At 50.6% G+C, this 12,935-nt stretch overlaps 1 protein-coding gene across 19 annotated transcripts in view; it reads right to left on the minus strand.

The window, feature by feature from the left end:
- Window positions 1-12,935, minus strand: part of Wnk2 (WNK lysine deficient protein kinase 2) — a 114,697-nt gene that overhangs the window by 453 nt on the left and 101,309 nt on the right. For 10 of the 19 annotated variants that reach the window (XM_075969688.1, XM_075969687.1, XM_075969692.1 and 7 more), the window contains 3 exons: window positions 7,797-7,841; window positions 6,104-6,342; window positions 1,952-2,428 (listed from right to left, as the gene is read on the minus strand). In XM_075969688.1, coding sequence (XP_075825803.1) covers window positions 2,099-2,428; window positions 6,104-6,342; window positions 7,797-7,841 — 614 coding nt within the window. In that variant the 3' untranslated portion in view covers window positions 1,952-2,098. Of the gene's footprint in view, window positions 1-1,951; window positions 2,429-2,725; window positions 2,868-6,103; window positions 6,343-7,796; window positions 7,842-12,935 lie in introns of those variants that run through there. The other 9 variants (XM_075969700.1, XM_075969698.1, XM_075969694.1 and 6 more) reach the window with 3 other exon arrangements.

The following is a 12,935-nucleotide window of genomic DNA, read 5'->3' on the forward strand; positions in this document are numbered from 1 at the left end:
TCCCGCTGAACCATCCTAGACTGAGTTGGCCTTGGCCTGGGAGCAAACAGTAACCTTCAATTTCTGCTTCTGAATAGGGCCCATGCCAAGATGAGGTACAATGATACAGCTGCGGGGGTCTGAGTACAGGAAGGAAGCCTAGTGCTGTGTCTTAGGACAGCCACCTCTAGCAGAATGTACCCCATGCTGTCAGGGCCAGGTCTGCAGCGCACATACACAAGGCTGTCCGTGAAGCGCTTGCTGGACAACTTAGCGCAAGTCTTCTCCCTAAACCATCACCTTCCATAATGCCTTGGGCTCCCTGAAGGCCAGTGCCTCTCATATGACTTTGGTCGGCGCCTGCCCAGCTCTACTCAGCGAACCCAAGAGCCTGAAAGAGAAGTCCCAAACCATGAGGAAGGCGGTAACCAGGAGCTCCTAGAACTCATACGAACAAGGTTTTCTAGGACCTCGTGACAGCTCTGATGGGACTGGAAATGCAGTCTGCTCTCTGTGAGACTCACCCTTTCTCCCTGCACTTCTGAAAGCAATGCAGATGCAGTCTGGCTTGCAGCCCAGCCAATAGTCTGGAGAGCAGGCTGCAATGCCAGGTTTGAGGTAACGGCCTGGTAACAGTGGGCCTGGGCCACCCCCAGCAGGCGCAGTGCTGGGAGACAGGCAACCCCACCAGAGGTTTGGCTCTTGTCTCCCAGCCCTATGAGCTCCACCCCGGGGTACAGGACGCATGGCTGTTGGCTCCAAGCAGAGGCCATGCAGGCCCCCCTGGACGACCCATACCTATCTTTTACAAGGCTCTGGTATGAACAGAGGGCAAGAAAAAAGCTGTCATTTCACAGTATTTTCAAGCAAACGTTTATTTTTCTCCTTCGCACATACAGTCTCTTGGAGATCCCATGCCACTAGCGTTCTCACAGTAGGAAAGGACTTGGGCGCAGGAGTGAGAGAGAAGGCAGGCTCCCCTTCACTAAGAAGTGGGCCTGTGTGGTTTTCAGACCAGACACAGAGAACAGAAATCTCTTATTGCAGTATTGTGGCCTGGCAGATGACTCTGCTCAGCCCCCTGAAAATTCAATTCTAACTGAATTGATGGAATAGTGTATTTAAACCAAAATAACTGAGCTGGTTCTCATGAGTACAGCTTAACTGTACAGTTCACAGCAGGGTCACCCCAGGCAGCCCACCCTCCAATTGGAGGCGTAAAACATTTGTTCAGAGGGAGTCAGGGGCTTTCATCTCCCCCCGGAACAAGTATCATGGAAACCTCCAGAAATGCTCCACCCCTCAGCAGGCAGGCCTGAGGACGGGGCCTGGAGAGGCATTTGCAGGGAAGGATGGGCAGATCACAGGCTTCTAAGAAAACCATGGACAAGGAAGAAAGTGAGTGGGGACCCCTGAGCTGAATGGTGGTGTTTGCCTGTAGGTGCTCCTAACAGCCTGCTGGCTATCAAGGCATTCACCGTTTGTTTCTTGGCAGGATCCTCACGGCTCAGCAAAGCTGCAGACTCTCCTCACAGGAGTGTCAACTTCAGGTGGGCCCTGTGGCTCTGTTACTGAAGACACCCAGGGTGACCTCACTCTATCACGGACTGAGCAAGGTTCATCCAGCATTTGCAGGTCACATTGTCAATGTTCACTTTAGTTTCTGTTTTTAGGCATTTACACTAGAACTAACTATCCACTTCACATCTGTACCCCATTCCCATCTCTGCAACATAACACAGTGGAGACAGCAACGCGCATGTCAACCGTAATGAGATCCACCTTTGCTTTTGGATCAGTGGCCTTTTTAAACATGTCTTTCCATCAGGAAACAGAAAAGCTGGAATTCAAGGCACTGGGCTGCTGCAGGGGGATGGCGAGGTTCTAATCCTCAATCAAGGACAGGCAATGGGGTGTGAAGACTGCCTGTGTTGACTGCAGGGACCTAAGGGTGAGGGGGTCTGAGGCAGCAGGGGAAGTGTCTTGCTGCCCTCTCATGCCCCCTGGGCTGGAGCTCTCTGCCCTGTGCCCATGTGAAGGAGCCATGAGGAGGCCAAACCACAACTGGGTTCTTCCACATGCTTCCGAGTGCTCCATCTGGCCAGGGCATGGCAGAGGGCTACGTGATGTGCAGCCGGGGGCCTGGCGTGCTGATAACAGGTGGCCGCAGAAACACTGGCAACATAGGGACCTTAGGAGGGCTCTGACTTCCCCAAGTGCCCTGTGAGTTCCCTGAGGCCACCCAGGGCCCCCAGGACACAGGAACAGGGAGCAGGCCTCCATACTGACTCAGAGGCAGTGCACAGGAAGGGCCTGAGAGGCTGGAGAGGACAGTACCTGGTATGGGCACAGGCAGGGCTGGGGTGGCTCCAGGAATGGTTGTGGTGGACAGAGGGCCGGGTGCTGGGGCCAAACACGGTGTCCCCACTCCTGCTCGAGGCACAGTTGTCTATGAGACACAGAAACAAAGAGGAAGGCACAGGGGGATGCAGTCAGTCAGTCTCCTTCTGTAGTCCAAGTGCCGGTGTGGGAAGCAGCTGCCCTCCCGCCCCTCATCACTACACTGAGGGCTAGGCACCTGTGGGCCATATGCTCCAGCTGTTGACAAGCCAGACGGAGTCTGGAGCAGAACCTGCCGGGTGTGGAAGGGTACATGAGCGACTGACATACTTCCACCCAGGTGACACCATGGTCTAGTAACCATTATGCACCTACAGTAGCCCAGGAGGCGTGCGGGAGCAGGAACTCTGGGGCAGTACTCCCAGCCAGGGGCAGTGGCCTTAGAGGCAGGGAAAGGAGTGGTTGATGGCTTCGAGAACCAGCACCTCTGATGTCCGGACTGGACGTGACTACAGTGAGAGAGATCAAGAACTGGCAGTCCGCAGCATCTACACAGACATAGTTGGGAAACCCAAGACAGTAACTACAAAGGTTTAGCATCCCAGTCCAGTGGGTTTTGCTGCCTCACAGAGATGGGAGAAGCCCCACTGGAAGGCCTATGCTGGAGTTCCCTGGTGAGCACTTGCCTGGCACATATGAGGCCCTGGCTTCTATCCTCTGACCACAAACACACACATGACAACACACACCCCAGCTAGTGTTCTCCACACAAGGCAGGATGGAGATTCATCAAGCCCCATACCCTTTACAGAGGCATGCTCAGCAGTGAAGGCCTCCATGGAGCCAGCACCCATACCTACAGAGGGGGTAACGTTAGGCGCTTCCCCAAAGTGCCTTCAAACTTCTGGTCAACACTGTGAGGGGACCCAGCCAAGGTAAGACAAGAGAAGAAAAAACGCATACTAGCAGAAGACAAGACTATGTGTAGAGAAACCCACAGGAAAGGCTGAACAAGCAAATTTCGCAGGACCACAGGCTTCTAGGCACCAGAATTGGTCACATTTTTGCATACTAGAAACACTCAATGGGGACACGAAATTTTCAGGACTGCACAGTTTGTAGCACTCCCAATCATCAACCACCTCGGGAGGGGTTTGATGAGAGATATTAACACCCTACAAACATGTAAAGAAACAGATGCCAAGTTGATGCAACATCCAAGACTGGTAATATGGCGAACCTATCCAGTTCATTGAAAGACTTAATTCACTGTTAAGCTCCAGTGGGTTACCTTAAGAACTACAAACATTTAGGACCCAGAAAAACCAAGAGACTCTTGCAGTTCAACAGTGGATGTCCTGGCCCACCAAATAATAAGCTTCTTGCAAAGCTGCAGCAGGGCAACGAGAGTGTTGTTCCCATGCTGCTGGGACTGGAAAGGAAGGGACTGCAACAAGGAGATACGCTATGGCCCAGACAACAGCTAAAACAGCAAAACTCCTAAAGAAGAAAAAAACCCCAAAACTAAAAGTCTTCTGTTTCATGCTCAGTACCAAAAAGTAGAAGAGGAGGTTGGAGATTTGTAAGAGTTCCTGTGTGGAAGTGTGGGGACTCGCGCGCAGACTCCTAGTGCCTGCAGTCTGGTGTGGTAGCACATATCTGTGACCCTAGCGCCGGGGAGGGGCAGAGAAGGGTGGATGTCTGGAGCTCACTGGCCAAAAGTCAAACTAATTGGTAAGCATCAGGCTCAGAGAGAGAAAGAGAGAGAGAGAGAGAGAGAGAGAGAGAGAGAGAGAGAGAGAGAGAGAGAGAGAGAGGTGTGTGTGTGCACACACACACATACACCTGACCAGGCACTCGACAGAAGATGCCTGCTAAAAATAAGAATGTGTGCTCAAAGACAAACCAAGACAATTAAAGTCTAGATCTCAAATTATTTTTACAATTTTTTCCAACACAATATCCTTCACACAATATTACAACCTCACAAGGCGAGGCAAGGAACCAAGGAGTGAAGCTGTGGGAAGAAGGAAACCAGGGAACCGGAAGAGACTGTGTAAATGAGATGCATCACTGAGACATTTGGCTGAGAACTTTAAACTTTTTAAATTACTTTTTATTTATGAATAAGTGTGTGTATATGTGTCTCTGTGCAGGTGTCTATGAGGGCAGAAGAGGGCCCCGGATGCTCTGGAGCTGGAGTTACAAGCAGTTGTGAGCCTCAAGACATAGGTGCTGGGAAATGAACTTGAGTCCTCTGCAAGAGTCAGAAAGGCTAGAATTAGTGGCCTGGCCAATTTAAGAAGTTTTTCTGTTTTACTCTAGTGCTGGGGGCCCAAACCAGGGTCCTCGCTAACACTAGGCAAACACTCTGCCAACAATTCCCAGTCAAACCTAAGAATCTTTCTAGAGAACATCAAGCCAGAGAGAGAAAGAAATAGTAAGAGTTAGAAATGAAGGAAATATACAGCAAAGAATATCATCAAAGATAATAAAGTTCTTTGAAATGGCTCGTGAAATTAACAAAGCCTTAAGAGATAAGGACAAAAGGCAGGAAGGGAAGGAAGGACAGACACACAGAGGAACAGAGACAGAAGAACACAGAAAGAAGTGGGGCATAAATCACCAATACCAGGAACGACACACAGCTTGATCAGGCAAACAGCAACAAAAGGCTTACAGTGATTAAGTGGCAATTGATTTGAAAGTTTAGGCAAATTTAGGGAAGAAGTAGTAACTACCAGGGAAGCAGAATTTAACAAGTCTGTCAAGACAGAACACTCAAATGGCGTTAGGACGGGAAAAGAAACCAGATTCTTAAGGAAAGCCTTCCCCAAGAGATGGACGGATGTGTGATGAGTTCTGCCAGCATCACCTACTGTAGGAGGTAGCAAGCAATATTCACAGCAGGCTTCCAATTCCTTGTGTGTTTGGGAGGATTCAAAGCATACGTTCACAGAGGGATGTTTTCCACACTGAAAACAGCACCCACAAGATACTTCAGCCCAGATGGATTCACCCATGAGCTTCGGGAGTCATTTGGGGTAGAAATAACACCAATCTTCCACAAATTCCTCCAGAAAGTCAGAAAAGTGGGGACACTCCTACAGCTAGCTCTCCCAGAATCGTAATGTGTGCCAAGACCTGCAAGGGTGGCTACTTGTCCTGCCTCATGTTGGCCCCAGTTGGATGCAGCTGCCATTCAGGAGTGAGGGGTACACCTGCCCTTCCTATAGCCTGGAGACAAATGGATGTAATGCAGATGGAGATGTGTCTGTCCACAAAGAAGGTGTGTGGCCTACTTGGGACTGCCTAAGGATTCTGCTGTACCTGAGTTCTAGGGTCATAGGCACAGCCTGTTACCTGCTGGCCACAAGGACCACAGGAAGTCACTTTTACCTCCTACTCACCACAGGGGCAAAGGCCTACTTCTTTTTTTTTTTCTTCTTCCTTCCTTCCTTCCCTCCCTCCCTTCCTTCTTTCTTTCTTTTTTTGAGAGAGGGTTTCTCTGTGTAGCCTTGGTTGTCCTGGAACTCACTCTGTAGACCAGGCTGACCTTAAACTAAAAAATCCACCTGCCTCTGCCTCGTGAATGCTGGAATTAAAAGTATACGCCGCCACCACCACCCAGCAAGGCCGAATTCTTTTGGAGAAGATGGACCCTGATCATGAAAGTCAAGTCCTTAGCATGATGGCCATCTGGCACACGGGATTCCAGCAGTAGCTCATAGCCGCTATGCCTACCATATCCCTCCCAGCAGAGCCTGTGCCCCTGCTCACTCACAGCCCGTGCCTCGCCAGAGGCCTCCATGTCATGCAGCTTCTGCGTCTGCTTCAGCTGGTTGAGTGTGGGCTTCAGTTGCGCCGCCCCCACCGTCTTTGTTGTCCATTCGTCCACCAGCTTGTGCAGATCGTCGGTGAAGGTACCTTTCTTGTTGTTGCTGTTGTTCACCTGTGCCTGGACGTGCAGAGTGGGCTGGGGACCTGGCTCAGGGCCTGGGGCCAGGCTGCTGGTGGAAGACCCTGGGGAGTCATATAGGCCAGGATTGGTGACGCCACACACTCACTCAGCACCACTGACAGGCTGGCCGCAGTCATTCTCACATGATGGCTGGGACAATCAATGGCCTCACTCTGGCCAAGCAACACCTTGCTTCAAGAGGCGGTCTGCATCAGCGGGCCTTGCTGCCTGGGGTTAGGCACCATGAGGCTCTGTGTAGGCTATGGGTGACTGGGCTACCAGGCAGCCTCACTTGTTTAAGCCAGGCCAGGAAGACGACCCTGAGCAGGTGGCAGTCTCCATTAATAGTCTCCCATAGACCTACCACAGCATATTCCACGAGACTCACACACGTGAGAGCATGGGGAACTCATGGCACAGCCAGATACACATGGGCACTGGCATCCCAGGGGCAGGGGCAGAATCTCAGGGTACTCTCTGGCCTACTTTGTAGAATGTTCAGCATGTGAGTGCCACCACCAGCCTTCCAGCACCCCCTGGGCAGACTGTTCATTGTGCTCCTGTGTATTTTAGCTGGAACCCAAGACAAGGAAATGGTGCCTTTTCTTATGCGAGCACTTGGAAAGGTGGTAATAAAAGATACCACATCTAGAGTCCCTCGGGTGGGCTCCACACCCTCCGAGCCACAGCTTGGTGGGTGATACTGGGAGGCTGGGAGCCAGGAGTCACTCTGCAGACTAGAGAGCTTGCCTGCTTCTGTGAGAGATTGTTTTTATGGCCCACACAGGACTTATTGAATTGCCTCCTCCCTTCCTCCCCTACCCATGCACGTAATTCCACCTAGCAATTTTGAATAAGCCAATTTAAAATGTTTATACACATCACCAAAAAAAACCCCCAAAAAACAAAAAAAAAAAAAACCCAGACAGCTAATGACCATCTCTTCAAACAAGCTGTTCCAAAATGTAGTGAACTTTAGTGGCCACCAATGGGGGAGCATAAACAGAGGGTTACACGTTAGTGATGAGACTCAACACACAGCTATTGCTACATGAGGTTTTCAGCCAGGGGGAAAAAAAGATGAAGGGGATTAAAAAACAAAAAGACAAGAAAGAGCAAAGGGGTGTGTGTGAGCGGCCCAGGTTGACTAACAACCTTCCAGTCTTGGTATCTCTCCTTGGGAAGCACTCATCATTAACACTTCAAAGAAGCACTGAAGCCTAAGGTTTTGGAAGGACCCAATTAATAAACACTAATATGCGGACACTGCGGAGAAGGACAGGCCTATTAAGAAGTGACTGGCAAGATGGCACAAACTCTAGGAACCATGGAGACACAAAGAGGAGCTGGGAGGAAGCAGCTATCCAGACAGGCAGAAGCGAAGCAGAACCCTGTGGGTCAGGGGCAGAACAGGCCACACGTCTGTGGGAGGCCCTGATACGCACTAGCCACGACAAAGCCCATGCGATGAGAGGGGACAGAGGGGGTAAAAAAAACACAAAAACCAGATAATTACTACTGCTGTGTTCTTTGCCTAGGCAGAGACGCTTCAGGGCTGACCCTGTAAGGGAAGAACAAAGGACACAAGACCACAGGGTTAGGCAGAACAGCACACACCACATGTAAGCAAAAGTCATCAGTGTGCAGGGAGGGACAGACACAGGCAGCAGTCGGAGAGGGAGGCCAGCCTGGCCTGGGAGAAGGGGGTGACATCCCCAGAGTTCGTGTACAGGCTCTTATGGCCTTCCGCTGAGGAGGCAGAGGTGCCAGGGCAAGCCCCCAAGCTTCAGGGAGAAGTGTTTTGTCTCTAAAAGCATATTCCAGAAAAAGAGAAAGAAAAAAGAAAAACCAGAAAAACAAACTGAAAAAAAAATTGCAAAGCACACTGCATGGGTTTCAAACACCAGGCCTTTGTGAGTCCCACTGGTTGAGGCAGGGAAACCCACTGAAAGTCAGCCATGGGGTCCCCGAATGGAGCCAGGCTCAGCCTGGGCTGGCCACCAAGGCCACCAGAGGTTTTCCAAGTGCAAAAAGATACATTGTTTTGCAGGTCTGAGGCCAATTCTGGATCCCAAATGGCTGCCTTGGACTAGGTCAGAAGGGCATCTAGAAGGGTTATTATTGAGTCTTTCTTGCGGTTGATAAGGATTTGGGGAGACATCGTGCCTCTTCTCTGCCAACTCACTTTCCCCACGGGCATGGGAAGCAGCCTTACTGGACGATCACTAAAACAGCTCTAGCCCCACTGTCCTGAGTTTGTCTGGGGTCCCATGGGCAACATACAGAACGTGACATCTGGCATTGTAGAGGGGTAGAGTAACCCAGTGACCCAGGGCCAGCCTGGGCTACAGCATGTGCTGTGATTTTATCTTAACCTATAGCCACTCTGGGAGCCACAAGTGGCAAGGAAGAGCTCAGACTTCCCCAAGGTCACTTGGCAAAGCCACACTAGCATAGCAGGTCTGTATTTCAGCCCCATCTCCCCTCTCCGAAACACATGTTCCAGGAAGGGGGTGCTCTCACTCAAGGCTCTGGCTCATAGGCCTGGTACTCTTGCCCTGAGGGATAGGATAGTGCATAACCGCTGGCCACACCCCAGTCAGAATTAGCCCGTGTATCGGACCTGAAGCACAGCTGCAATGGATTTACTCATTTTAGTTTATTCTGTATGGCTTCTAAGGTTACAGTGGGGCAATGGGGTATTTGTTGAGTAATTCAATTTTCAAATTGAAAGAGGGGAGATAAACAGGAGGGATTTGGAAGATACTGTGTGTTGTGGGGAAGGTATCTCAGTCTACTTTTGGAGGAAAGGGGGCTGTGGATTCGGGACCCTGTGTAGCTATTGTCACACTGGGTAGAATGCCAGAGGGACTGCTATGGTTGGCCTTCCTGGATTCCAGACTCAGGTGACCATGGCCATCAGCTCCCATCTTCCATATTGCTCCTGGATTGGCTCCAGATGACCAGAGTAGGCAATGCTAGTCTCTGGACAAATCAGCCGGTGTTTGTCATTTTATGTCAACACTTAGGCCACACCGCTCTCTGGCAGGACTTGGTGCAAAGTCTCAGGGGAACATCTAGGACTCCATGTTGAAAGTCCTGCATATCCCTAGATGGCTCCCAATATACCAACAGACAGGGTCTCTACCTGGGCATCTGATGAACAAGCTTGGCCCCCGTCACTACTATGCCAGGATAGTACTAGGTGAGCAGATCAAATCAGCCAGAGGCAGGATGGTTTCAACCAGTCCCAGCCTGATCTCCCTGGATATCCCATTTGTCCCTGCAGTGAGGTGAGGTCTCTGCATATTGCTTTGGTTTAAACCATGAACCACACGTGGGTCAACAGCACCTCCTCTCCAGAGTCTCACAGTCACCACCCTGAGGACCTTAGCTGGCAATAAGAACTTCTCAAACATGGCAGATATAAAGCTCAGGAGGAAAGACAAGGACAAATACTTAAAAGAGGGGCTCCGGCCTCACATCTCTTCTCTGCATCCCAGTATTCAAACATTGATGAGGTTCACAGAACAGGCCTCCTCGGGCAGTCAGCCCTCCTGGTCCCCTATAGCCAGCCCAAGTGTCTCAGCTTCCTCCCCATCCCAACCTTCCACAGGCCAGCTCTAACTACAGACCACTAGACAACCCCCCTCAACCTCCACCCAATTCTGATGTCAAGGGCTAATATACCCCCAGAGCTGTTTCTATATTGAACAATCCTTATTCTCAAGTGGTGACAATAACTAAAAAAACTACCCAGGACGCATCAGTTCAGAAACAAGATATGGTTTAGTCCATCATGAAACCATTTTTACTAGGCCTTGAGCTGTATAATCCTGGGTTTTACAGAGCCTGGAGCCAACATGCCTGCTTTCACAGCCCTCTATAGTAAGCCTAGGCTACGGAGTGTGTAAGGGGTCTCCTGTGGCCCTGCTGGGGGACCTCACTGGACTCTCTCACCACCAGCAAGAGATAAGAACAATGCAGAGAAGAAGAGGCTGGGAAGGCTTCCGAGGGTTCCTGCACCAGATCTGAGGCAAATGAGAACAGGATGAAGTAACAACACATTGTGAGACCTCATGTTTCCTATGGCACAGCAAGAAACAAGAGGTGCCCATGCCTGCCTGAGCATGGGTAGGATAGGACACAAAACAAGTGTCTCAATAGGCTGTACCCACAGTTTCTCATGAGCAGACACCCAAGTTCAGCCTTGGGTTCTGACTTGAATTTTTCCTCCTCAGTTCCATGGCCATTGTTTTTTCAGAATAAATATGGCTGACTGAATGCTACTGTCTACCATAGGAAGGGACATGCAAGAGAGTCATTGGATCTGTGCCAGGACCCTGTCCAGACTGGGAGGAGGGAACTGATGGAGGGTCCACACTCCCTGGAGGCCTATGATGGGTTTGAATAAGAATGGTCCCCACAGGATCACATATTTGAATTGTGGAATTCAATTGGGGAATGGCATTACTTGAGAAGGCTTAGGAGATAGGTGTGGCCTTGGAGGAAATGTGTCACTGGGAATGGGCTTTGACATTTCAAAAGCCCAAGCCAGGCCTAGTATCTCAGTCTCTTCCTGCTGCCTGTGGATCTGGATGTTAAACTCTCAGCTCCTTCTCCAGTACCATATCTGCTTGCATGCTACTATGCTCCCCGCCATGATGATAATGGACTAAACCTCTGAAACTATAAGCAAGCCCCGAATTAATGTTTTCTTTTATAAGACTTGCTGTGGTCAATGGTGTCTCAAGAGAACTCTATGACAAGGCCTTTCCAACCACAGCCCATCTCTACCTGCCCCTTGTCTCACGTCCAGCTCTGCCTCTGGAGATCTCTGATGCTCTGCCTGACTCCATCTGAGACAGGTCCTCCAGCTCAACTTACCCTCCTGGGGACTCCTTTTCCTTCTCTGGGCTTCACAGAAGCCCAGATATTTTCTGTACTAAAAGTTTAAGAATATTTTGTTTTCTTAGCGCCTTCTCTCTCTAGGAAGTAGGGGTGTCACAAGCCAAAGACATGAACTGATACTGTGTAGGCTTGATCAAGGCCTCCCGGATCACACAGCTTCCAAGGCAGGCATACTCTAGCATCTTATCAGGCACCTGTGCACTCTGCCCTGAGAGCCCTTCTCTCCTCTCAGCCTCACGGCCAGGCTCCATCCTTCCATCATTTATCTTCTCACACTCATGAAGCACTGCTCCCTGTCCCCTACTGACTCATACTCCATGCTCGATTCTCACAGGCCTCGCATCTCCTCTTGAAGACACTCTGCAGTTTACCCAGAAACCAGCACACAGACATACAAACGGATGTCTCAACGAGAGGCTAGATTCCTAAAACTCAGAGGCCAGCAGCCTGCAGGATAAAAGAGCCTTTAGGGCTTCACTTCCAGAGTGCACTGGCCCAAGAGTCTCCATACACTGTACCACAGTGAGAGGTGCCAGAATAGGGACTCACCTAAGTCCCTACTCTGCCTGGCAGCCACTTGAGAACACGTAAGGGTCAGAGGATGCTGAGCCAGCCCAGCCTGCCTTGATAGGCCAGGTTGTGGACCAGCAATGCATGTGCAAGCAGCGTAGCCTGCTCAGATGTCCCCTCCTTCTGGTCCCCTCTCCCCACTGTTTCTTAGTCTCAGGCCAGTAACTCACAATGAAACCAATGAACACCATTCAAAGACGTGACCTGAACTAGAGAAGCTGCCCTCAGAGAGGCACGACTGTGCTCACTTTGACAAACTGTCATGTGCTCTGCCCCGGGCACAGGACATACCCAGAGTTCCAATGGTCAGCTAGTGACCATCCTCTTATGAGTTGTGTCCCCACCAGTCACAGTCAGAAGAGGCATCAGGCAAGCAGGGGCCAGAATGAGGCTGGCGGGTGGGTACACAGACCGCCTGCCGCAGAAATATGAGGGACACACATGGGAGCCCTCCCAGCCCTTCTCATCCTCAACTCAGTAACTGATGGGAAGCTAGAGAGACGCACTGCAAGCCAGATGTCACTGTGCCACAGCGGGCAGACTACTGAACAGACAAGAAGATGCTGGGAAGCCCCTGGCACTTCCACATAGCCATGTGCCCTTGACCCGTCCACCTGGAGGAGGATGGCCCACCATGGGCCTCTGATGCAGGGAGTAGGGAATGGCAATGGTCACCTACCACAAACATGGTCTCTGGGTCCCCACAAGCACAATGTATCTTTATTGTACAAGCAAAAAGTCATGTGCCCCAAACCAGCATCTCCAATCCAATTGTCAAAAAACTCTTATTTTCTTTTTTTTCAGTTAAAAAAGACAAAAACCTTAAAAGCTCTACAACTTTGGGTTGATTTGCCAATCATCGTGAGGGCTAAAAACAAGTCGCACCAGGGTGAGTTGGTCCCAGCAGGTGAGCATCCTGAGTACTAGAAACGTGTCCCAGTATATGTGAGGGAGGCTGGCACTAGGTGTGAGTCTGGTGGAAGGGGGAGGAGCTGCCTCACTGGTTTCATCCCTCACGTCACATGGGTCAGCTGAAGACTTACGGAGCAGAGCGCCCCAGCTGGGTGGGAAAGAACGGGGACCCAGGCAGAATGCAGGCTCCAACACATGAACTATGTGGAATGGGGCAGGTATCTATCAATCTTTCTAAGTTGGCGTGAGCAGAGGGTAGGGA

The sequence above is a fragment of the Microtus pennsylvanicus genome, chromosome 4, assembly GCF_037038515.1.
Source record: "Microtus pennsylvanicus isolate mMicPen1 chromosome 4, mMicPen1.hap1, whole genome shotgun sequence".
Classification (NCBI taxonomy): Eukaryota; Metazoa; Chordata; class Mammalia; order Rodentia; family Cricetidae; genus Microtus; species Microtus pennsylvanicus.